The sequence below is a fragment of the Cyrtonyx montezumae genome, unplaced genomic scaffold (genome assembly GCF_038088225.1).
Source record: "Cyrtonyx montezumae isolate F1298 unplaced genomic scaffold, pur_monq_1.0 scaffold_7, whole genome shotgun sequence".
Lineage (NCBI taxonomy): Eukaryota > Metazoa > Chordata > Aves > Galliformes > Odontophoridae > Cyrtonyx > Cyrtonyx montezumae.
In genome coordinates this window covers 29,670,674-29,696,592 of record NW_027072078.1, presented here as the reverse complement: position 1 = coordinate 29,696,592, position 25,919 = coordinate 29,670,674, and the positions used below count along the sequence as shown (strand labels likewise).

The window sequence follows — 25,919 nt, the reverse complement described above, 5'->3', positions numbered from 1 at the left end:
CTTTCTTTAGTTGAAAGATGTATACAAATGACTTATTTTGCTTTTTTTTATTTAATATTATTTGATGTGAACTATGCTTTGTTGTACTTTATTACAGCTTCTCAAACTATTAGTAAAGTGTTGGGAGCTATGGGCTTAGGGTAACATTGAAAGAGCGTATGTTCTTACGTTTAATTAAGAGCTGATTAGCTTCACAAATAAGACCTGTTATTGAAGATCTTTAGTTACAGAGCCTTACCTATCCTTCAAGAGTGATTAGGGACACTAGGTCCCTTCTTAAAGGTTTTAATGCATTTTTATAAAAGGTTAAAAGTCCACTTATTTAAGTGTATATACTTCCTCATTGAAATTGAGTGACAATAAAGTAATATTTATAATATAAATTGTAAATCTGGACCAGTGTATGCTCAGATCAAATGAAATAATTCCATTGATTCTGATGGGCACTGGTTGAGACCTGCATCTAATGATGCGTTCTGTATTGAGGCATATGACTACACTTACATTTAGTGATTGTTTTTCAGTTCTCTCCTTGTTTAACCAGTGGTGATGCTATGCTCATCTTTCTGAAAGTGCAGGAAATACTCACAAGTGCAGTGAGTCATTTCACATCAGCAGTGTTTTGTAAATGCCATGGCACAGAAGGTGACTAACTCAGCAATGATGAGTCTTCGTCATTGTCATTGGCCTTGCTTTAAGAAGGACGTAGAAAAGATGTTGGGTATTTTAGCTCTAAAAAATGAACCAACAGCTTATCTCATTGTACACAAATACAACAGACATATAAGACCAGTTAAGTATTATTTGAAGTTCTGTGTTTAACTGTGTTTCACAGTGAGATTCTTTTGATAGCAATTTTTTATTTTGTATGGAGCTATGCAAGTAAAGTTGTGAAAGGGATGCTGTACATCCGTTTCAGGTCACTGCAAGACAGAAATTTAAAAAATCTTAGCACGGGGAACCCAAGCTATGAGGGGAAACTGGATTGGTGCATATAGGCAGCATCCATTAATTTATAAAAAAGCTAAATTTATAGAGTATTTATAAAATCGTTTTTATTTGTTTCATACAGATATTCTTTTAGCTTTACTTCTGTATCAGTGAACTTATCTCTTCAGAATTGCATTCTGTGATACTTGCCATGGAATTAATAATCTAGTCTTTGCTTTGCTCAGTTATGTACAGCTCCAGACACCAACACCCATTTTTACAAATTCTTTTCCTGTAGAACTTAAAAATTCATTGATTCCACTTGAGTCAGCATAAAGCTGCAGATTTAATCTAGAACCTAATTGGTCATCAAAGAATGTCACAGTTATGGACCAAAAAATCACCACTGTGTGTGTTCTGTGACGGAAGGATACAGTTGAGAAAAATCTTTATTGAGTAATGTACAGCATTAAAAAAGTCATTGGCAGTTTTATTTAAAGTTCTTGCAGTTGTGTTAACTCACAGCTCCTCATGAATACCATTTTTTCTTCATGGTATTTGCTGTTTGGGAAAAAATTCATTTTCAACAGAAGAACTTGTTGAAAGTGATTACCAAGTTATTAATGAAGTGATCTGTTCCAGAGCTAAGTTTACTTGCACTCATAACCCTGTGGGCCATTACTTATTGATAATCTTATCTTAAAGTTATTTTCACTTAAATTAATATATTGTTAATATACATACACTTTTTTCAGAACTCAAGATAGTTACTTCACACAGTAAATAAAACATGACTGATTTTATATATTACTGAGTAGGATTTCATACTGGTTATTATTTTGTCAACATTGAGCAACTGGAAGAAAACTTTAATACAAATGTTTTTGTTAGGAACACCAGTATTACATGCTTCCAAAAAACTTTATTTATTTATGATTATTATAAAGCTACAAGTGAAGCCTTATTAAAAGCATAGAAGAAAGAATTTGTTATTAAGACTCACATTTAATTGTAGGTTTTACTGAATGGCTTAGAGCCCGCAGCTGACCTAATATATCGGGTTTGTGCACTAAGCCTGATGGCTGTGCAGTTCTGTGTGTTCCAGGTGCCTGTTTTCTGTGTCATCCTTGCTAGTAGAGTGTGTCTGTGTTACAGCACTGAGGAAAGGCTGATGACTAGCTTCTTTATTGTGGCCCTTTAGCAATAGGTTGCTAAGATTAGCACTCTGAGAAAGTGATTTGTCTGAAGGGCTTTCAATTCTTTCCTACAGTCACAGTCAGCAGAGAACTATCAGACAGCTGCTTTTCTCTCTGACAGGTTTGCTTATATGTCAGCCCAGAAAGATAAAAAATATATCACAGAGGATTTCCTTTTCTTCTTCCTGACTTTTGATTTCCTTGGCAGAAGTGTCTGTGTTCAGAACTTGGTTTTATAATTAAATCTGGCTATGGAGGTTGAGTTTTCGTTGTTAGGTGATCTGTACAAAAGAAGAATTAATAACCTAGTTTAAACTTTGTATTTTTCACATTCCAGCAGCTGTATGAGAAGGAAAAGGTTTGGAATCTTTTAGTTGCTGAGCTGAAATAATGCCAACAAAAGAAACAAAATATCTTTTATTAAAAAAAAAAAAAATATGGGCAAATGAGATCCAGCAAAATGAAAGCCTTCTGGACTTGCACAGCTTGAAGTGTGTTTGGGAATAGAAAAGTTATTAGATAGTAATGAACTAACACACCATCCATTGAAGACAACGCTAAATACAACTAAGGGCTGACTGCTGCTTTTGTAGAATAAGAGCTGGATATCCAAGCTATCCTTGGATAGCTTACTATTTTCTCTTCTAAGCTTACAAAATGATCTTCATTAGGAGGAAATCAGCAAGCACCATTTCATCTGTGCTTTATAGACACTGTACCCTGGGAATAACCTGACCTGGCTGGAGGTCGCTACATTCAGCAGTTTGTTTACACCCAATGAATAGCAATATGTGTGTATATGTATAAGCCTGCAATTCTCTTCTTTATTTAACAGTAATCTTACTTGCAGTTACCTGGACTATTTAACTGCTTTGTATGAATAAGTCTTCTCTAACAGTAATTGGAATATACATGAAATGTTACTTTGATCTGAACTCATATTGGCAATTGAAATACAAGGTAAAATTGGCTGGTTGGTCTGAATGAACAGCAAGTTGATATTAATGGTTATCACTTGCTTTCCAGTTAATTGATCATAGAAATGAATTTATTGGGTAAGATTCTAGGTGATGATGTGCCACAAGATATCCAATCATACAATACATGTAAATAGGTGTTGATAGCTCAGGTTGTCCAATTTATGTTCAGTTTCCAAATAGGTATCATTTTATTCCAACACATTAATTTTATGTTTGAATTTTAGTGTCTGACGAACACCCTGCAGAAATGAGTTCTTGAGTATATAGACCAGTAGACTGCAAGTGGTTTTTGCACTTTTAAAAAGAAGTTTCTGAGAGTGTGGGAGCTCCCCCATGGGAATTTTACAGGTGTGAGATTTTAAATGGCTCCATTCCAACACTGGCTGCATCTACAGCCCTAAAAGTCTGAATGGCCTTTCCAACAATCAGTAGGAGTATCTAAAACTCTACACCGAAAAGCAACTTAAAATTGGAATAATGTTTTTAAATGCATATTATAGCATGGAGTTAGCATTTCTTCATTAGTTTGCAGAGGTGTCTGGAATGCCTTGCATTCTTAACATCTCTTTGTAACAAATTCTCTGCAATATTGTGCTATGTTCTGACAACTGTTTAATTGTATTTGTCAGCTTGTTTTGGTTCTGGATCAGCTTGCTAACCATCTAATTAAAATGGGGATTACTGTGATATGTAGCTTGACTCTTAAATTTATAGGGATGATGAAGAAGGATGTAAAGAAGACAAATTATTTTTCAATGATCAAAAAGCTTCCCAGCTCAAATCCTGTTTTTTTATATTTCTAATGTCATTAAAATGTTCAGTGAGCAAACATGTAATGTGAGACACGGTGATGTGAGCATGGTTTTCTTCTAGTATTGTCTTCGCTGTACTGTGTTCCATTCTTTGCATGAAAGCAGTGTGTAGGGGAATAAAGGCAAGCATTCTTAAGCTCTCTCTTGCCCTGCTCCCATTATTGATGGAGGGACTCAGTGGTGACATGAGTATCTGGTTAGTGTAAGAAATGCTGTGGATGGTGCTGACCTGCATGGAAGATCAGTTGGCTCTGGAAAGAAAGCTTGCTGTGCTGCCACATGGGGCAGATCTGCGTTGGGTTGTGCTCTTTCCCTCTGGCTTCCAGGCTGGAATGACAATTCCCTGTCCCAGGATCCTTTGTGAACCAGAGCTGGTCGCAAACAGGCTCCACTGAAGGTAGCAATCTTGATTTCTAAGTCACAAATGCATATTTGCAGAGAGTTTATTCTCGTTCTGTTTATCCTCCTCTAGAGCAGGACTTGCCACCTGTTAGTTGAGGGAGGAACCAGACAAAAATACCAAGGAAGGTGTCAAGCAAATAGCTTACCCCACTCCTTCTAACAGATTTCCTGTTGCATTTATATGCAACTGCAAAAAAGAGCACAGCTAAATCTTTATGCTGGAAATTGTTTAAAGTGAAGGGTCAAACCAACCAGCCTGGTTTATTTCTTCTCCTTTACCTGAGTTTTAACATAGTTTATCGTGTTTCTCATAATTATTTTGGGTTTCTTCATTATTGGCTGTCCAGCTCACAGTTTTGTGAGGTCTTTTTTCTGTGTTCCAAATTAAGAAACTTTGAGAAATGTTTAAACCCAGGGTGGCCAAAAATTGTCTCTTTCGTGTTCTGGAGTCTGTGTTATGTGACTTTTTAAGCAAAAAGAAAAACTATTCATAATAGCAATAAAAAGTTCTTTTAATAACACCACATCAATGGATTTGCATTAGTCACATCACATATTAGGAAAATTAATTTAACAAAATTATGGAAGTTGTAATTACATTACAGTAATGTCAGATAAAGGGCAGTCCAAACTTATTTTCATTATGTTTTATTCAGCACCGGTTACACTTTTACAGTGCTGCTGTATTTCTGTATAGAAACAAGTCTGCTTTGGTTTCCAGAAGTCTGTTGAAATACTTCTTGTATAAAAATAGAGTATCTTACAACTGTTAAGGGAATGCTGTAAAGATAATTTCTAACTGGGTTACCATTTTCAGCTTTTAACTTTTGTGTTTCTAAAAGTTAAGGTGGTGCTTTTAGAATGTGCAATATCACAAAAGGCAAATTATCATACTAAACTTTTTCAAATGATGACGTTCTTGGAGCCTGCTGTCATTCTTTGCAGAGTTGCTAGTTGCTTCCATATGGCAAACTACTTTTCATGTGCGTAATACCCTGAAATATTGGAATTCTTCAGTGGTGTTTTATAATTAAGAACTCTAAAAAAGGGAATTTTTAAGGGCTTTCCAAAAGTTACGCACAAAGGGACCATGATGTGTGATCATGTGACAGCCACATGGATCTAGCTGCCTTTCTCAACAATTATACTTTCTCTTCAGAGTGCAGTTGTTCTGGTTCCATTACCTTCAAATCTCTTAGAATCCTCTATCCAGTTCTCTTACCTGTGAGGTGGAGAGACTGCTGTGATTGTTTTGGATTGTTTTTGAGGTCACTGCAATTATGGCTGTGTGGCCACGTGACTGGGGAACTAGTCAGTGGTGTCGTACAGGCAACACAATCTGCAGACATTTACTGTAGGATTTTAAAGTGAAATTTGTTATTTTATACATTATTAATGAGAAACCATGTCTAGAGGGGTGCTGGAAAGGCATTCTGGTTAATTAGTTACATCCTTTGTTGGCCATGGTTTCAGAGTGATTTTAGTGCGTTGGTATAGCATTGCGTTGTTCACATCTGAATGTAATAGAGTCATAGGTAATGACAGTAACTCTGCCCTTTAGAGAGATGCAAGTAATTTCAGTGGTAGTAGTAAATAAAAATATGTATTTTTACTATTTACCTGTGATAAACATAGCTCAGGGAATGTTTATCCTTTGTGATAAATAAGAAAAAGCAGAGAAGGAACATAAGCAAAGAAAAAAAATTATAATTTGTTTGCAAAATGTTGTATTTATTCTAGAAAACTTTCTAATTTATTGCTACATCTATTCTCTTTTTATATACATGTATCTAGATATTCATCATTGGTTGGGCTCTGTAGCTAGCCTAAATCCATGCATGTACATTCTACAGTAATATATCTGAGCCGGAGCTTGCCTATGAAATCACTTTTTCTTTGTTTTTGAGAGGATATTTCAATTTTTCCAGTGTGAACCCAGGTCACAAACCTTGCAGACCATGAGTAAAGTGGCAGTATTTAAGCTTGTGGATCTCCAATGACCGGTAAAAGATGTTTAGCCTCTGTTCAGGCTGTTAGTGGACTGAGCACATCCTGTGAGCTTGAGTACCCTGGATTGCTGTGAAGCTTCCAGAAACCCAGTTAAGCCAACATTTACAAATCTTCATCTCTGGCTTATTCTCTTACTAAGGTTAAAGCAACCGTCCAAATTCCTAAGAATTAATTCCTTGTGCTGTTGATCTGAATGCTTCTACCTCTACCTCCAGCCAGTAAAACATCAACAAAATGGGGAAAACATCACCATTTGGGAGTCTCCTGAGTCATTAAATCTGAAATAACCTTCATTTGGATACAGAGAGTTACAAATCTTGGCCCCGTGTCTTTAGAAACAGTTGTTGAGTTTGTTCAGCATCAAATCACTCAACATTTCTGGTAATTTGTGGCGTTTTTTAGCCAAAGTACCACCTATTCCTTGTCTGTGTTTAGAGCCAAATTGCTGCCTTTGGCTTTGGAAGCTGGTGTTGAGCATGAAATTGCAAAGCTTTTGGGCTGTAATTACAAACAGCAAAGCTTCCCTGGTAAATGTGAGGTTACAGACATTCACAATGTTCTGAACTTTTTCAGTTGTCTGGCATTGGAGTTTCAGTAGTACATGGCATTACTAAAAGACAGTGTACTTTTATGTCACTGCACTGAATTATTTGGGTTGATTTATGTGATCCCATTTGAAATGCAGCAGGTTAAACTGTGCACCTGTAAGTTCAAACACAGTGTTTTCACCATGTGCATGCAATAAAAAGAAGTGTGTCTCTTATACAACTTCAAGCATTAAAAATATTCCTATTCTTAAATGCAAACATTTGCATTTAGCATCTTGATGAAGCTCAGCCTGAGAAAAATGGAGCAATAACATATCGACTTTCTTCTTGTTCCTGCCCCCTGTAAAGCCCCAACTAAACCAAAATAGTGCTCCTTATTCTCTCTCTCGTCTTTTTTTTTTCTCTCATGATTTATTTTCAGGTAAAGTAGTTTGAAAACAGAAGGTTGGCATGTGAGAAAGGAAGCACTGGTGCATGTGAAGCAGTGGGATGCCAGGCAGGAGGGGTCCTGCTTCCTCCCAGAGTGGGTACTGCAGTGACTGCTCTGCATGGTGCTTGTGCCCATGGCACGGGCTCCTGAGCAACCCTGTTAACTGCCCTTTTGGAATTGCCTGCTTTCTCTGTGTGTGTGCCTTCCCTTATATTATTTAGCCTGGCTGTTCTAGTAAGAGTGACATGGACCATTGACTGCTCTGGTGCATTTGATTTACCATGTTTTAGTGCTATATCCACCAAAGCATGTCAGAGAAGGCTTGTTGTTTATGGAAGTAATTTCAGCAGCTGTTAAAAGAGACATTACTATTTCAGAAATCTGTAACTGATTTTCTCTTGATCTGTCTCCCTTTGTCATTCAGTGCTTGCTTGCTTTTCACATTACTGGTATGCTCTTGGGAACTGTCTTGTGTACTGTAGAGAAAAGAGATTGATTGTTCTCTCCACGTGGATAATTTTTTCATCGTTTCTGAAGGGTTTTTTTTTTTTTTTTTTTCAGTAGGATTGTTTCATAGTTTATGCTCTAAAAACCAGAGAGCATGGTTCTGTCCTGCTGAGCTCCAGAGCTGGTCTGCTCATTGGTGGGACATGCAAAGCATGAATCACAGAATATCCTGAGTTGGAAGGGACCAACAGAGATCATCAACCTCAACTCCTGGCTTTGCACAGGAAACTCCCAAAATCCAAACCCTATGTCTGAGAGCACTGTCCAAATGCTTCTTGAGCTCCAGTGGCTTGAGGCTGTTACCACTGCCCTGGGAAGCCTGTTCCATCAGCAGCACTCTGGTCAGAACCTTTTCCTAACACCCAGCCTGACCCTCCCCTGGTGCAGGGTGCTCTTTTGGTAATAAATAGGAGCATGAAAGCAAATTACACAGAAGTGAGTCAAGAGAGTAAGTAATAAACTTCAGGTCTGGACTGCTTTGCTATTTTTTGAGAACATTACAACTGAGTAGCCATTTTGGGAAAGCTGTATCCAAGCTCCCTGCTTGAGAGCTGGAACTGTGGCTACGTAACATTGGACATGGAAGTCTTCAGGTCCTATACCACACGGCAGTGATGCAGTGGCAAGAAAAATGCCACAATAAAATGTGTGAACAAAGGGAATTAAGGGAGAACTGATTAGTTTATTTCTTTGCAGGAACCACAAAAAGTAGATTATTTAAGTTATGAAATTGAAACTTTGAAAAAAGAGTGGTTTCAGAAAAGAAATGTGGGAATCAGACGTAATTGCAAAGATGTCAGCAAATTTCAAATAATTGTTTGGATTAAACAGTTTTTCACAAAGCCCTGGAACAATACTGGTTCTTTATTAATAAATGAGGAAAATAAATGAGGAAAATAAATGATACACAATAATGTAGCTTATTGAAGTCAAGAAGGTTATGGAAATTTGTAGTTGCTAAATATTTTACCATTGCAAAAGATTCAAAGAAACAAACGAACAAAATTCTATTAACTGAGTGTATGAAATTGAAAATATGCCCAGAAGATGTTACTGCCACTGATGACGTGTACATAACACTGATGGATGGCACTGGCTCTGCCCATGCAGATTAAATGTCTGTCGCAATCAGCTGTGAGGTCCTGGCTGTGCCATGGTTATTTGTAGCTTATTGCAGAAATTGTGGGCATGTGCATAAAACTCCATATATTTCACTCCAGCAAAATTTCTGTGTGCGGGGAAAAAAGGCACCTGGGGAAATATGTGTGTAGCAGCTGGTCCTGGCACACATTAGCAGAATTTATGTCCAGTTTTAATGGTAATAGAGTTGTGATTGTTCTTGGCTTTGGTTGTTGTGGGGGGAACTTTTTTGTGGCTTTTTAAAAAAGTATTTCTCATTCAGTTCCCCACGTTTGGAATGGATTTATTTTGAAATATTTGTTTTTGATGTTTTACTGACACTGGGAGATGAAAACTGACTATTTTGGTTTCACTTCTGATGCACTACAACTTCCAGTCCTCTTGCTCTGCTCTGCACAACCTGCAAGTTATGCACAGTACTACAATAGTAATAAACCTGACATTTTCGGTCATGTTTAAATTGTCAACCTGACTTCTTCTAAGTGAAGGTCGTGTGTTTTGAAGCTCCAGCATTTTATGTGCAGGCATACAGGTGAGTCTGTCAAAAGGTTAACATTAAGGTGAACATGCTAGATTGATGTCCCACCCCTGCCTGCGTAGGCAGTAGGAGATTTTCTGAGAGACAGAGGAGATGCTTTTATGAACCATTCATTCTGTCTGGCTGGGAGAACTGGAGGCAGAGTTAATCTTCTGTCCTTTTTCTTGCCATATCTGTTTATAGAAAAAAGGTATCAGGTGCTCTCCCTACATAGATAAAGGAGAGCTCCAGGATGCCTGTGAGTCCACAGTTTCCAGGAACACATTTGGGATGGTTAAATCTGGCAAAGGCTGACAGGCCAGGCAGCTGGAGAGTTACGTTGGTGCAATTCTGTTAGGGGCCATAGGATTTTTCTGAGGCACAAAGGAGCAGAACAAAAGGAAATGTATTTTGCTGAGGACAGAATTTGTGGGAAAGAGGACATTTTTCTTTATTTGGAATTACTTTGGAAGGGAGTAAAGGAATTATAGGAAAATCTGTCCTGTGTCTTGGCAGACCTCACAAATTGATGTTGCTGTACAGGTGGAAGCAGTGGCAGATTTGTGGCTTACTGTGCTGCCTCTATTTTTAGTTTCTGACCGCTTGCAAATTCTGTTTACAAATGTCAGGAAAATGCATTAGGATTATCTGCACTGTTGTAGAGGTAATAAAATGCTGTCCAATTTAGCCAATAGAATAGCTAAAAGCAGGCTCCCACCAACATGTCAATGTAGCTGCTAAACGCATACTGTGGCTCCACAGGACTTGTAAGCTACCTGTGCTACTCTTTCCTTATTGCTCGTTTCCTGTCACTCTGATTCAATATGGAGATTAGGAATCTTTTGTTTTTTATTTATTTTTTTCATTATTCTTTTAACATCAGAGGCTCATCTGAGATTAACTGAGAATGTGTATTGTGGAGAAAGGAAGGGATGGGGCAAAGGTTCAGCAAGAGCTCCATAATCCATTCTTGCAATGCCATGTGTAACTTATGGAGTATGGCAGCAATCTTGGAGGCACAAGGACTGAGTGTCCCTAGCCCTTCAGCCGGTGGTCTTAAGCGTTTGGTCTTTTACTGTGGCCTTTTACCAAGGGATTGCCAGGGATACCATCCCTCACAGAGTCTTTCTACTACTCTTATTCACTAGCCAGCAAGAGGCTGGTGAATTCTACTTTGAAGGCAGTCTAGAAATAGAAAGTAAGTGTGTCTTTGAATGAATGTTAGGCTATGAAGGTGCCAACTCCCAGAACACAGCAAGTTTGTATGTACTTGTGAATGCCCAGTTTTGATAGTGCAACTTCTGTAGTATTTGAAACTGTATATCTCTAAGGAAGCATGCAGTGGCAATCTGATAGGAAACATATTTTTATGCCATGAAGTGTTTAAACTTGCAGCTGGAACACTGCAGGCTCATGCCAGGTTGTCAAGTGTAGTTCTTGCCTTGCAAGTCTGACCAAGAAATAGAGGCTCTTTTTTCGCCTAGGAGATGAAGGACGGGAAGACTTGATTTAGTAGTGAGAGGGTGATGTAAATCCATTGTAACTGTTTGAATACTTTACAACTGGGAAAAGGTGAACCTGGAAAGGAAATTCGGTGACTTTTCTTTGTGTTTTGTAATGACAGAGTCTTAATATTTGTGGTATATGGCATGCATGTGGCCAGACCTAGGTCTTAGATGAATAAGCAAAGAGTTAGCTATTCTGAGATTTTAATTGCTGTTTATCCAGATAAGTGTCACAGAAATGTAGTTTGCAATTACTGAAAAGAACAGTCATACCACAGCAGCTCTGTTGTGTGAAGGTGTGCTAATGAGTGATGAAATACTGAAAACTAGCTATTGCTTTTGTCAGCCTGAGACTGACAGTTGTTGATGAGCATTTTTTTTTAGCTCAAGTATTTTTATGAAAATGTATTTTTAATAGTAAATTAGCAGATTTACTACTTTTTCTACCAACAGCTAAATTAATCCTGTGCTTTATTCATAGTTCACTTTATTGCTGGAACTGGAGTGCTGCGTGCATTTTAATCAAGGAGAGCAAGTTCACTTAGTGCTGCTCTCAGCCCACAGTCTGCAAAATGCAGTAAGGAAGCCACAGCTGTTAGGTGGCTGGGGGCTTGTTCAGCCATAGCAGTGCTGTTGACCTCCAAAAGCTGCAGTTGATGTGATAGCTTTTCCTCTCATATGCGTCTTCATTGGGATTTCTCTGTGCTATTAAAGGTGGTTTTTTTTTTTTTTTTTTTTTTTTGTATTGTATAATACTATCTAGAATTGAAGACTGTGAGATGGTACAGCTAGGATGCATAGAATGAAATGATCTAAATAACAAACTGTTTTTATTCCTAAGCTTTAGCCCATTTTAAAGAGTTGTTTTAATTTAAGGCAGAATGAAGTGGAGCTGGTCAAAATGTTTTCCGTTACTACTCTGCTTTTGGAAATCATTGATTTAATGGAGTTTGAAACATTTCTTGAGGCTATGTGAATTATACATAGGCTTTTTGGCAGAAAGTTGACAGACAAGGTGTCTGGATGGGCCTGCATAATTTTATGTCATCCAGCTGGTGGTCAGGAGGGCTTTTGTACCTTGGTGGAGCAAATAGCACTTCAAAGACAGGAATTTTTCGGAGTTCTTTTAGTCAGAGCCTCATCTGAAAGACGGCATGCTTCATAAACACCAGTTTCTGAATGCTCTGCTGAACCTAGTCCCACTGCTATTTTGAAAGAAAGAAAAGCATCTCGAGTGACCTCCAGGTCTTGTACCCTTTTTCCAAGCACTGGTTGGGTCATTCTAGTGACAGCTGGGTGAAATTAAGCCCATATGCTGAAACTAGTTTTGTAGTTTCCAGATGGGAGAAGAAGAAAGGATTAAAAAAAAATAATTAAATGATTCTAAATAATGTTTTCTTTCCTTTAGCTGTCTCCGTAATGAGATACAGTGCATCATCATTTGGATTTGCTGTAAGTAGAATTACGAGTTAAATATTCTTTGCTGTTTGCTTCACGTGCTTTTTCTGAACACAAAATATTGTTTTTTTTGTAAGTTCATGGTAATGTACAAATTCAATAGTGGATTAGAAAAATTACTGTTGGAGTAAGACTTTGGAAGGGATAGTAAAAAATATTTTCATTATAATTTTTTTGGTGTCTGATTAGTAACACTTACACAGGAGTTAATATTTACATCTTATTTTTGGTAGGTATTATCCACCAGATTTGGTTTTCTTTTACAAAATCCATCAACTTACTCCGTTTTCTTGTTGATCTTGAGCAGAATTCTGAAGTTGTTGCATGTCCTTTCTATTGGAAGTCTAGGGTAAAACTAAAACAGACGTTGGGATGACACTTTTCTAGTAGTTGCCATGGCTCTTCTGATCAGTGGCAGAGCAAAAATTTCCTTATAATGTGTGTAATGCCTGGTTTCAAACATTTTGGCTTTTTCTTTCAATTTGAAGGACAGATTGAGTCTATAGAAAGTTTGACGTATGAAAGGTTTTATAGTGGCACAAACATATCTTTTGAAGTTTTTAGATCTTACCTGAAGTCATGACTTCGTTTGCTGGAAATACAAACATTCTGTTTAAAGATTGAAATGGGAAAAAATACAAAATCTGGACAAAATAAGATAAAAGTTCTTTGCTTTGGCACAAAACCTCTTACTGAAGAAAATTCATGAATTTTCAGTGAAAATAAATTTTTGACAGGCATTTTCAAACACTTTCCTTTTAGAATCTTTGAATATGTATCATATTTATTGTATTCTAACTCTTGTGGTGCCACAGTGTCAGGTTTTTTTTGTTGTTTTTTTTTTGTTATGTCCTCCACGTGGATTACAAGTAGAAAGTTCTTAAACTTTTGATGGACCGAACGAGCTCTGAAGTGTATCATTGTGCAGTAATACATGGCAAGACCAATTTAATGAATGTAAATCCTACTTTTCATTAAAATGATTTATTTGAAGCTGCCTTGTGCCTGTGCAGCAGGATGGTAAATACATGGCTGCTATTGTTCATGGGCATATTAATGGCTCACAAAACAGTTGACTCTGTATCTCTTTCAGTTTGATGCTACCCTGGATGTTTTATCATCAGCGATAGTTTTGTGGCGTTACAGCAACGCAGCTGCTGTACATTCTGCACACAGGGAGTATATGTAAGTACACTTAATTGCTTTTGGCTTAGATATAGGCCTGCAGAGCTTTGGCTGTCAAGCTGTGATGTTAGAGATTCCAGTGCTTTGAGGAAAAAATGTTTTGTCATGTCAGCAAGTGTTCATTCCTTATGCCCATTTACTGCTTGGGCCCAAACACATAAACTGTACTGGAGCAGATTTCCCTATGTTTGTGATTTTCATTTTCTGTTAGGGTTTGGGATTTTTTTCTTTGCAGCATTTGTGTTAGAAGAATTGTATTTGCAGTCGGCAATGGACTATAAATCTCCTACTTTGCATCTTACTCTGTTACTCTTCTTGGGGTATCTCTTCAGAATTGATGTTTATATTATGTGCGTGCCTCCTTTAAAAACACTGAATATATGTCAAACACCTTCTTGGATGTAAATCACTTTATTTGCTTGTGATGTTATTAGAAGTTGATGTTACAGAACATCTGATGAGGCTGAGTTTCTATTGCTGATTTGATAATAGGATGGCATAATTTGTACTACTCCAGGAAGAGAGACATACACACAGATCCCCTTTTTATTGCAGAACTACTATTCTCTTGGTAAATAAGAGTATACCAGTATTTGCATTTCTTCTCTAGGGAAAGATGTATTTTCTTGAAAAGAAAACATATTTAATGATTGCTGTAAGAATCCTATGGGAAAAAATAATCTTTAGTTGGCAGCACTGTATTGATCATAGTGGAGACTGTGTTATTTAATTATGTAGCATTTTCTCTGGTGATAAATGTGGTACCTGGGAAGATCAGGTTGGCACTGGCTAAGGAGTTGTTCCAGATAGTGCATAAAGACAACTTACCTCCTACACATATTTATAGTACAGTGAGATAAAAAACTGTAGTGTGTTTATCTGCCCTGTTTTCATTCTGTATTGCTATCTAGTGGTACCTCATCTGGCTTGTTTGAAGATAATTCTGCTGTCCCTGGAATCATTATATTCTATTGGGGGTCACGATAGTTTTTGTCCTGAAACACTTCTAATGAAGTCTCTTCCACAAAAAGAGATGCCTGAATGAAAATGGGCTTTTTTATCACTGGTCGACTCAAGTGAAAAAAATATGCAGAAGGAACTACAACATGTCTTCATAATTCTTTCCTATGAGCTAAGAAATCAGTAAGCAGTATTTTTAAATTCATTAACTAGGGCTCATGCAACAGCTTGGTCAGTGCTGTGAATCCCTTTCTGGCAGGATTCCACGCATAATAGTTTGGAATAAATGGTCACAGAAAATTGATGTGGCATTGATTCATAAAAATAAATGCAGGAATATGTGATCAAAATTAGTCTATCTGCACAAATTTGGAGGTCTTAGCAGAAATTTCCTGTGTATCTTGCTTTTGTGGGCGTCCACAGAGATTCCTGTCAACATTTAATTAACATATTTTTGAAATCTCCTTCTGCTGAGCAGTGAACATTGTTAAGTACTTTATAGAGAAAATAAATCCCAGTACAAAAGAAGAATCAACATATCCCTATGGCTAAGCCAACAAAGTGAACAAGTGAAATGGCAAACATATTTTCCTGCTTTTTATGCTCTTTTTTTTTTAATTTGCATTCATATAATTCCTCTGCTTTACATAAAGCTATATTAAGCCGCCTTGCCCTCTAGTTGAAGACAGCTAAAGTTATGTGGTGGGATACTGAGTAAATGAATACAGGGATATGGTGGAAATATTAATCACTGGCTAGGCAGTCTGGTTATTGCTCAGTTTCTAGATTTGACAGGAGAATGATCGTCTTACAGACAAGCAAAGATGATTTTATCTCTAAAGGCAGTTCCTACTGGGTCAGATTTTTGAAAGAGGCATATTTCTAGTTTCCTGTTGTGTTTAATCAATCTCTTGCTTGAAAGCCCACATGCAATTGATTTTTCTCTCTGCTGGGACAATGTTTGTCTTACTGGCTGCGTACTTAACTTTTAAGTAATTATTGTACATGCCTATAACTGCACCTAACTGTTCTTTCACAGTTCTTGTTTTGTTTGTGCCAGGGAAAGCCAACTTTAAGACTCCTGGATAGTTTGGTCATAATTTATGTAGATGCTTGTGCCATGCTGTGTGTTGTTCATGTTTCTGTTTGCCTAGCCATACCTTGTTTTTGAGTAGAAGCCAAAAGCCTGCACAAAACTCAGCATTTCTATAAACACATTTCTGCATTTATCAGTGAGATGTGTACATTTTTTTTTTAAATAAATTTGTGTGACTCTTAATGTATATGAAAATAATTTGTATTCCAAATTCCTTGGCAGGCACCACATGAAATTGCCAATAAATTATGTATTACAAATGTATAAAAAGTGCTATTTTATCAGCTTGACAGTAGGAGGTTGATGCAGAATCTGCTGAAATCAGTGGAAAACCTTTCACTGAAGGGTGAAGGTAGATCCTGCCCTGTCAGGTTTTGTTGAGAGAGGATATAAATGTAGAGAGGAAAACAGAACTCTAGAAAAAGATTCAGAGAATACAGCTTGAATCATTATTTATGATCAATTAAATACTTACAATGAGATGCTAAGATATGAAATAATGTATTTTATCTAGAATAGTCTTGCTATAATGTGGCCATATGGAAGTGAGAGATGTAGCATTTCATGTGCAAGTACTCAGAATGAACAGCAGAAAACTGCTCTGTGCCAAGTTCTGTTAAGTTGAACTGATACGTTATCATTTGACTTCAGGGGGATTGTAGTCCTTAAAATGTGTCCTGCTGAGTTTAACCTTTTGCTACTTCATTTGCTTTCTCTCCTTTTCTGGAGCAAGAGGAGAAGGTACTTTTTGGTGTACATGTATTGCAATGTACATCTTTGATAATTCTCATGGCATTTCACATATGTAGCCTAAAATATATTTTAACTTACCTTTGGGATTCACCCTGCTTGAAAGTTCTTTGAAATTGGTGGCCCAAAGAGCTGGATTTAAAGGTTATTCAAGTCTTCTATTGACAGAGAATTTTTCTTAGGTTGCTGTGAAAAGATTTACCTGGTTGGCTTTGAGGTGTGTCTCAAGTTATAATTTCTTTTGTATGCATTATTTTTATTATTATTATTACCTAATTATATTTATTATTATTACCTAATGGCTTTGAACATACAGTGAATATTCACAAAGATCAGATATAAGCCACTATAAGATTGTAAGCCATAGGAGACACTGCTTGATTCTGTCTAGCTGCCTCGTTAATCATAGTGTGTGTAGGAGTGGGGTGAACCCTGCAAATGTTTGTGACTGATACTCCTTGGATAGCTTCTCACTTTTCTGTCTTTCTGTTTCAGCAGTCAAATAAATGAAAGGGCCAAGTCTCTCCACTGCTCAACACAGGCTGTGGTGTTTACATGTGTTTTTTAAAAGTTTTTGAAAGAATTGTAGATCTTGAGGAATTGGGAAAGACTGCAAATAATTGGAAAGAAAGTCAGAGAATATGGTTTCTGAGTGCTTGGCTTGCTTGGCATGATCTGCTGGGTTACAAATGGGAATTTGGAGGTACTGAGTGAATTATCTAAAAAGCAATGATGGAGAAATCCAAAAAGAGGAGTGTGCTGAGATAACTAGAGAAGTAATGTTGAATTTCAGCAAAAGATAAAAACATATGACTAAAAGTCCTTGTAGTTCCCCCTATTTCTTCATAAGAGAAAGAACTAAACTCTGATATAGCTGTTAAAAATACAGTAGAATGACTACCTGTGCACCTTGGGCAACTGCTTTACTACTTAATGATGAGAATCTTTGTATGGCACTGTGCCTGCAGACTTTCTACTGTAAGTGTGGTGTTGTGGAGGGGCTGGGGTTGGCAAACACCTCTGGAGATCATTTCCTCTCAAAGCAAGGTCAGTAGAGCAGGTTGCTCAGGCCCTTTTCTGGTTGGGATGTGAATATCTCCAGGGATGGAGGCTTTGAAACCTTTCTGCATAGCCTTTTTCAGATGAGTATTCCTTGTATTCCAGTTCGTAGCCATTGCCTCTTGTCCTGTCACTGGATGAGGGATCTCTATGGAGATATACGTGCAGAAAATCTGTGCCAGGTTAAAGTTCTGAAGCCAGTCTTCTGGCTGCTTTTATATCAAGCTGTCACTGGGCAATTCAGGATGCACCAGGAGATGTGAGCAGTGTAAATATATTCCTGAATATTCTGCCCTTTGGTTATTTTTAACAACATAATGGCTTCTTGGGATGCTGAAGCAATTCTAGGTTTTGATGATGGAAGAAATCTATTGAAACTGATGAGGTAGTAGCAGTTTTTCATGTACATAAATAAAGCCAGAGTATAGCTGTAAAGTCATTTCTTAATAGAAGCCTGGGTCATTAGGGACTTGGAAAAATGTCTCACCAGAGGTGGAAATAGTACCTAGCTATACAGACAAAGGTCAGAGATTTGATCAGGTAAATTCAGAGATGGAGAATGTGAACTGAAGCGGTGGAACTGAGTATGAGGAAACAGTGATAACTGCCACTAAAAAAATGAAAGACTGAAAAAACAGAATAACAAACTTAGGTCACGTAGGCTTGTGAAAAGTCTGTGAAAGATAAAACTTTTAATGTACAGTTGGTTGGAAAAGTCTCAAACCCGTGAACAAAGGAAACATCTCCTGTGTGATTCTCCTTCTGTTCAGGAAATGGCTCATTGTAAATTAATGTAGTTGGCAGCCTCAGGTCAAATATTCAGTTCAAATGGAGTAATGCTCTTTTTAGGTTATAAATCAGTAACACTGCTATGTTATAGAGCTCCAATTGCATTTTGCTACAATGCAGTGCAGGGGCTGAGTTTCTGCTCGTGCCCTTAGGACCCAATGCTCCTATGATTTTTTTCAAGCACTTCTTTTTTTTTTTTATGCTTGTATCTTTAGTATTGCAAAGTCTAACTCTGTGCAGCATATATAACACAGCAATGCTTGACAGCTGCAGCTGATGTTTATTATATGTTATTTTGTATGTGGTATCAAGTTAAACTCTCTGTTTCCTGAGAACCAATTAAGCCAGTGACAGAGTAAATAAGAAACCTTACTCATAATGAGCACACAGGATAAAACCAAGAGCAAACAACTGTCGTTTTCACTAATTTTTTTATTGTGACTATCAAACTCCAGCTATTCTTACTTTTACTATTGTAATAAAAAAATTAAGTTCTATAATGGGTAATATTTGTGAATCTGTCATTCAAAACGTTAACTTAAAATAACAGGAATTAGATGGAGTCTCCTGTGTGTCAGCCGAGGCTGCAGATATCTGTCACGCCTCCACCTGCTGCTGAGAAAGCTTTTTGCCAGGTGAAAATAGGCATTCCTGTCTACAGTGAAGCAGCATATTATTCTGGAGTGCTCTTTATGGGTAAGATGATGCTTCACTCGGAAGAGTAGGTGGCTTAAATTATCTCTGTTTCTGTATTTATTTTGCATACTTTTTCCCACCTTATGCTAGATTTAGAAACAATGAATCAAAAATTGGGAAGATTTTGCAGTCTTTGCAGCTTTGTTATTAGATGTTGTCTAAAAGCTTTGCTGTATGTCAGTAACTTAACTTTAATCTCCATATATTAACCTGAGCTGTGGCGGCTAGATTTGATATTGTCAGAGTGCAAAACCTATTGGCAAAGTGAAAAATGCATGCCCTGAGGATTTGACTCTAAATAGATTCTTAAATTAATGTGAGGATGAACCAGTATCCATTTTTACAACTAGAAAAGCAGAGCTGTAAGAAATCTAAGAATTTTTTAGTGTGAGCTACAGCTATAAGAAAAATATTCTACATTTCCTCAGGAATGGTGTAAATAGGAAACGTGGCTCGTTATGAGCATGCCAGATGCAACAATTAGAAAATCTCTTACAGACTTCACTGCCAAACCTCTGTGCTGCTCACTGTAAGATGTGTACATTCCTTTTTAATTCTGTATGTGTTACACAACGTATGCACACAGAGATATGGATGTTGGAGGACTTCTCTAAGAAATTGCTAAGTAGATATCCAATGCAGGCTACAGTGAAGAGTAGAATGGACAGGAATAAGGGTACTTTGACTTTTTTTAGGACTTTATGCACTGGTGTTGAAATACTGGGGTGTGTAACGGTATGACATGGGAGTTAGAATATTTAAAAACACTTAATGAAACATACTAATGATTCCAAAAGCCAGTTTAGAACACCTCATGACTACAAATGTACCAGGGTACTAATCATTTTCCTTTATTTATTTATTTAAGCATCATTGGAACTACACTGCCAGTTTCCTTCTCACAAAATATGCGTTACAACCAGCTTTTGACAAGTAGCATGCTCAGGTAAATGGAGCAGTGCAGCTACAGGCCATGTCAGTGTTTCAAAATACTGCCATGGACCAGTGGATGTTTTTCTAGGAGATGGATACAGCTTTGAACAGCTTTTCTGTAATAACATTACATCTTCTTAGGCATTTAACCTTTGGAGAAGCCTAGTCAAGTGTCCAGAAACACTTACCAGTTGCTTAGTTACCTTCTCTCTGCAATTTAGAGTTAAGCAAACAGCAGTAACAGAATCATCTATAAAACTCTGTGCAGTAAGTAGACACCCACTCTGAAAATACCTGAGGGATATGTTCTTTGCCATAGTATTCCCTATGTCAGCATGGGTATCATATGGATATAAATACTCTTTGGGCATCTGTTTTCTTCTGCTCTTCAGTATCTCGTGCAGTTCATTTTGGAGGCCAGGGGAAATAAGAGTGTGCATGCTATTTCTCTTCACTTGCTGGGGAAAATTTCTGAATGTCTTCTTTAAAGAGCTGTCAAACTGTCAAGTCCTGCAGAACCATGTCTGTTGGTAACAGAGGTGGGCTGGTCAGTGTGTTGGTGAGCAGATGTGAGTTAATGGATAGAGAATTTGTGTAAAGACTTCTTACTCATTAAGAAAATTTGGAGATAGGTGGGACACAGAAACACAGCAAGCCTTTCCTTCCAAAGTATTTGAAATCAATTTTTCTGTCATGGTTATGTTCAGATGATACCATGTGACATTATTATTTCAGGTTTGGTCACAGTAGCCTTGCTGAAGCTACACTGATATAACAGTATTGGTAGTTAGTCATGCAGTATGGATATTGAGACATACCCTACTCTTGCCTTCAAAGCTTAAGAGTTACAATCTGTTCAAGAAACGTTTAGATGAGGTGATAAAGGATTTAATTTAGTAGTTCGGTAGAGATAGTGATAGGAGGATGGTTGGACTAGATGATCTTATAGGTCCTTTCCAACCTTATGAACTTATGAACTTATGAACAAACTGCCTTTAATGGGACAAAATGGCTGTCATATGGCCTGGCTGGGTATGGCTCTACTTTCTTTTCATTTGCAGTAAGAGAACATACTGATCCAAATCATTGCAGAGTATGTGCTCTCTTGATACTAAACAAACAAATAAAACCAGCACAAAACACTGAAGATTTTCAGTTTCAGCATTGTATTAAATTTTCATGGGCATACTGGCTCCACTATGTAGGCTAGCTCTACTAAATATGTACTGTCAGTTTAGGTGCCATTGAATGAAAATAATCCTCTCAATTCAGATTCAGTGGTATCAGTCACATCTGAAAAAACTGTGGATAATTTGATCCATGCCACACATAAGAAAGAGATGCACAGATGAGAGCAATCCACGCCTACCCACAGTTAGGGGCAAACCTCTGTGGCTGGAGGAAAAAAACTCTTTTGTGCTGAGTGAGAGGAATAGCTGAGTGGTCTGGAAAAATGTCACATGCATGGAGGTAGCTAAGAATCCAGCTCTGCAGTTCCTGTCCAATTCTCAGCCAGCAGGAGTTGGTCCTCCTGGGGAGCATGCATGTCTCTCCTGTCTGAAGGAGCAGAGTGAAAGTTTCTAAAATATGTATTGGGCTATGCTTCCATATCTATTTTATAGGAGGAGAAAATTTCTAAGTCATTTTTTTCTTCTGCAATATGTAGGCAAAATACTACAAATCCAAGTACAGTACTGAATACAAGTCTTACTGGTGCTTCAGTAGGCTGTATTGTAAGGCTGCATCACTTCTTCATAAATCCATTAACTGCTATTCAGGTAAAGAGTGAAGCAATTATGAACTCTGCTTTTATCCAGACAGAAATGCATGTGTGTGTACATTTATGCACACACACACATACACACACTTCTCACATATAGAATTTATACTAAATACAAAACAGTGAATGTATATATTTATACATTCTAAAATCTGTTTCTGAAATTGTGGCTTCTGGAGACTTGGCAATGATTTTACCATAGCCAGATCCATAGTCTATTTAATTGATGAAAACCTTTCCTTTTTCTTCACTGGTAGTTGATTAGGCAGTATTTATATGTGTTTTGCCTAGTATTCACACACACACACGTACATACGCTACATATGTATAAAATTGTGTTCTGTACTCGAATAGTCACCATAAAAAATGAGTATCACAGAAATTCTCAAAAGGCATTAATTTCCATCTTCAGAGGAATGCCAGAATCCGTTCATACCTGCTGTAAGGCCACCAAGGAACCAGAAGAAGGATCCTAAGTTATTTCAAATCTTGTGGGTTGTACAGGTACCTTTAGGCTTTTGTTGACAGACTTTTTAATAGATGGAGAATCACATTATTTATGGAACTGTTGCTCTAGTGCATCTGCACAATTTTAATGGATCTACTTGAGAGTGATACAAGTTTTAAAAGGCCTGTAACGTTTTCAACATGAAATGCGTCCCTAAGGTAGCTAACCTGAGTCTCAGACATAAACAGCATTTCCCCTCTGTGTGCTCTGAAAAAAGAAGTTAGACCATGTGGTAATATTGTATATTTTTAAATACTGAAAGAGGTTTCAGCAATCGTTTGGAATAATACTTGAATTGCCTTTTGTTTGTCATCTTTGGATTCTGACAGTTGGAGGTGGATTGGAACACGTGCCATGAACCACTTTGTTCCTATGCATTTTAAAGTGGCAGTGTTCCCTCTTCACTAGGCAGCAGGCAGTGTAAACACTGAACAGCTGTGAGTGTGTATAGTTTGGTGTCCAAGCCTTCACTTGTAACTAAACCTGATAATTAAAAAGCTGCACTGAAAACAAAAAAGCCCACAAGAGTATAACTATTTGGACATGAAGAACTCAATATCTAGTAGCAGAGCATGACAAAGAAGCAGGAAGCTCAAGACTTTTTGCCTGTATGTTACTATAAAAAAAACACAGTGGTTATTAATTGTTCTTTTTAGAGTAAGAACTTAAATGAGTTTAGAGAGAGATTTTTGTGTCCTTGCAGTTCTGGAAGTCACCCTAAGAAAAAGTATGGCTAGAATTGTCTCAGCAATATTGCAAAGTGGGTCTCAAGGAAGAAACGTTAGTGACAGCTGTTTTGTTATTCTGATCTCTGTTCCTGAAATAATTGGTGTCAGAACTATGCTTGTGGCAAAGTGTGCAGCTTCCTTCTTCCTGCTAGTACCCAGTGGCAGAGCCTTCTTCATCAGTGGCTGCTTACCCTCTTAAGTGTCCTCTGAATTTTTCCCATTACATATTATTTGTTCTCTGACTTCTGAGTCCTTTTTGGCTACCTCTGCCCTCCTGTACCTCATTGCTGTCAGCCAGGAGCCATTAGTTTGCCACCCTGGAATCAATTGGCAAGCAAGGGACTGAGTTTATTTCTCTGAGTTCTTATTCTTTGAGTGTCAACAACTTTACCTACACTAAAATCTTTTCCTGGCTGCAAAAAGAATGATATACTTGACTACTGCAATCAGGATATAAGAGCTGCCATAATACAGGTGTTAAAAGAAAGAAGCCTCACTCTGTTTAAGCAGACTGACTTCCTCTTATCTGGAAGAAATGTGGTGTAGATTATTGCAAGGATCCAAATTGTTCATGAATTCACAGAACATAATTTGTATTTGGTTATGAGAAGAAAGAATGAAAACAAGAATACAGGCAAAATGAAGAGAGGAAAATGCAGCTAGACACAGATGATGATTTAATTTTTTCTCATTTGATCTGTAGAGGATTCATTAGTGGATATATTCAGAGATTAAATCACATATTCATCATAAAAGTGATTTCTCCAGCTTTGCTGAAAAAACTCATGGTTACTGCAGGACTTAGAACTCATATTGCACTTATTGGCCTGCAGCACATTTTAATGCTGTGTTTCAGTTCCTTGTGAAGTAATGGTTTTCACACTGCCTTTCCACTCAGAGGTGAAAATAGCCTCTAGAAGTTTTAACATTTCCTTTTCTGTGGGCTATGGGGACTTACTAATGCTGAAAGACCTTGACAGGACCTGCAGGAGGAAAGATTTTGTTAATAAGGACTCATAGCATTATAGGGCAGTTCAGGTCGGATGGGGCCTTGGAAGGTTTCTAGTCCAATCTCCTGCTCAAAGCAGTCATCACTGACATCAGGAGGAGCTGCACAGAGCTTCACTTTGTCAGATCTTGAAGACTTTTGAGGGTGGAGACTGCACTTTCAAGAATGGAGTTGCCATCTTATCAGTAGAAAGGGAAGCTTTTTAAAACTTGAGTGCACATGTGCATCCAAATATTTGATTGTACTTCAGAATGCAGTGCCATGCCAAGGCTACTGCAGGACCTAGATAACTTATGACAGGACAAGAGAGAATGGCCACAAGTTGCACCGGGGAAGATTTAGATTAGATTTGAGGAAACATTTTTTCTCTGAAAGAGTGGTCAGGCACTGGAATGGCCTGCCTAGGGAGGTGGTTGAGGCACCATCCCTAGCGCTGTTCAAGAAGCGTTTAGATGAGGTGCTAAGGGATTTGATTTAGTAGTTGGGTAGGGATGGTGATAGGAGGATGGTTGGACTAGATGATCTTGTAGGTCCTTTCCAACCTAATGTATCTATGAATCTATGACCTTAGTGAGCAGATCTGTTGATGGGTCAGTAGCAGTGCTAGAGAACTACACAGTATTTACCATCAGCAACCCTTTCAGATGAACTAAACCTAACAGTATAGGCAACGCCAAGAAATAGGTATTTCTGGCTTTGACTGATTTTTTTTTTATTACATCAGTTTTTTACATCAGTTAGATCCAAGATAACAACTTGGATAATAGTACTTTAGTAGTAGATATTATTGCTCAGTAAGGAGGGAGGCTAGAATTTTAATATTGCATTTCGTATCATATGTTAATAGAACTGGGGAGTAATTAGACTGCTGCTGGAAATCTTGTTTTATTCCACATGGTGTCATCCCATGGCAGGAATAATTTTAATGAATTTAAAGTGTGATGGTAAAATTGGTTCCAGGATGTAACAGAAATACTAACAAGTACGTGGAAAAACTTTTCCCTCTCCATTGCTAAACAATTATATCTGGGTGCTGCTAAGAAAATGTTAACACATACTTGCAGATTGATTTTATGTTCATCAATTTTTTTTTTTTTTTTGAATCCTTAATTGTATTTCACCACCTCTACTGAATATCAGAGCAGATTGACTTGAAAGAAATAATTACCACAAGCTTAGTGTTGAGCCCTCCTCACCAGAAAGATAGCAGGATAGTAATTAAGAAGCAAAGCATCTTGCTGTGAGTATTTTATAGCTGTCAATTGGTATGAGGAAAACTTCTTTATGAGTCATCCTGGTGTAACTTACCCCATATCTCTTTTGAAATAATAATATAGAAGAGCTTGTCTTTTTAATTATTTTTATCTGTTTATTATTATTTTATTTTTTATACAAAAGATACCAAAAATAAACACCTGGGAGACTAAATTCAGATTGGCTGCTGCTAGTAAAGAGGAGTAACCTCCTTGGCTCAGGTAAAGAGTAGTCAGTGTGGTAATAACCATATGAAATGCAAAATTGCTGTGTTACAATGAGAATTAACCAAATGAGTTTGGTCTTCATTTCTTGACTGAAATATTACAGAATTTTGCTCTTATCAGTACTTGCAGAGAGTTGAAACAAATAATTCCAAATGTAAGACAAAATTAAAGATAAATCCATGCTTAGAAGACTATTTTCCTCTGTCTGCAGGTGCAAATGAATTGAATAGTTGGACTTATTTTCTTTGGAAAAAGACAAGAAGGGGAAAAAACAACTGAGGTGTCATCTTAATGTTGTGAAATACAGTTCTTCTACTGATCTTCTCATTTTGGTTGCTGTGAGTGCACATATCCAGGACTGGTGTTATCAGAGCCGATATTTATAGAGTTGTATAAATATTCATGGGCTGTATGTGGGTTGTTGTACTGGTACCATAATGAGTTGTAGTACTGCTTTCAGAAAAAGGAAATTATCTTGGAGGCATAGGTTTAGATGTAGTGGACTAGGAC

At 37.4% G+C, this 25,919-nt stretch overlaps 1 protein-coding gene across 1 annotated transcript in view; it reads left to right on the top strand.

Annotated features, from left to right (window-relative positions):
• Positions 1–25,919, top strand: part of TMEM163 (transmembrane protein 163) — an 80,369-nt gene that overhangs the window by 32,905 nt on the left and 21,545 nt on the right. Inside the window, exons 3-4 of the mRNA XM_065750343.1 lie at positions 12,386–12,429; positions 13,529–13,620. Coding sequence (XP_065606415.1) covers positions 12,386–12,429; positions 13,529–13,620 — 136 coding nt within the window. The remainder of the gene's footprint in view (positions 1–12,385; positions 12,430–13,528; positions 13,621–25,919) is intronic.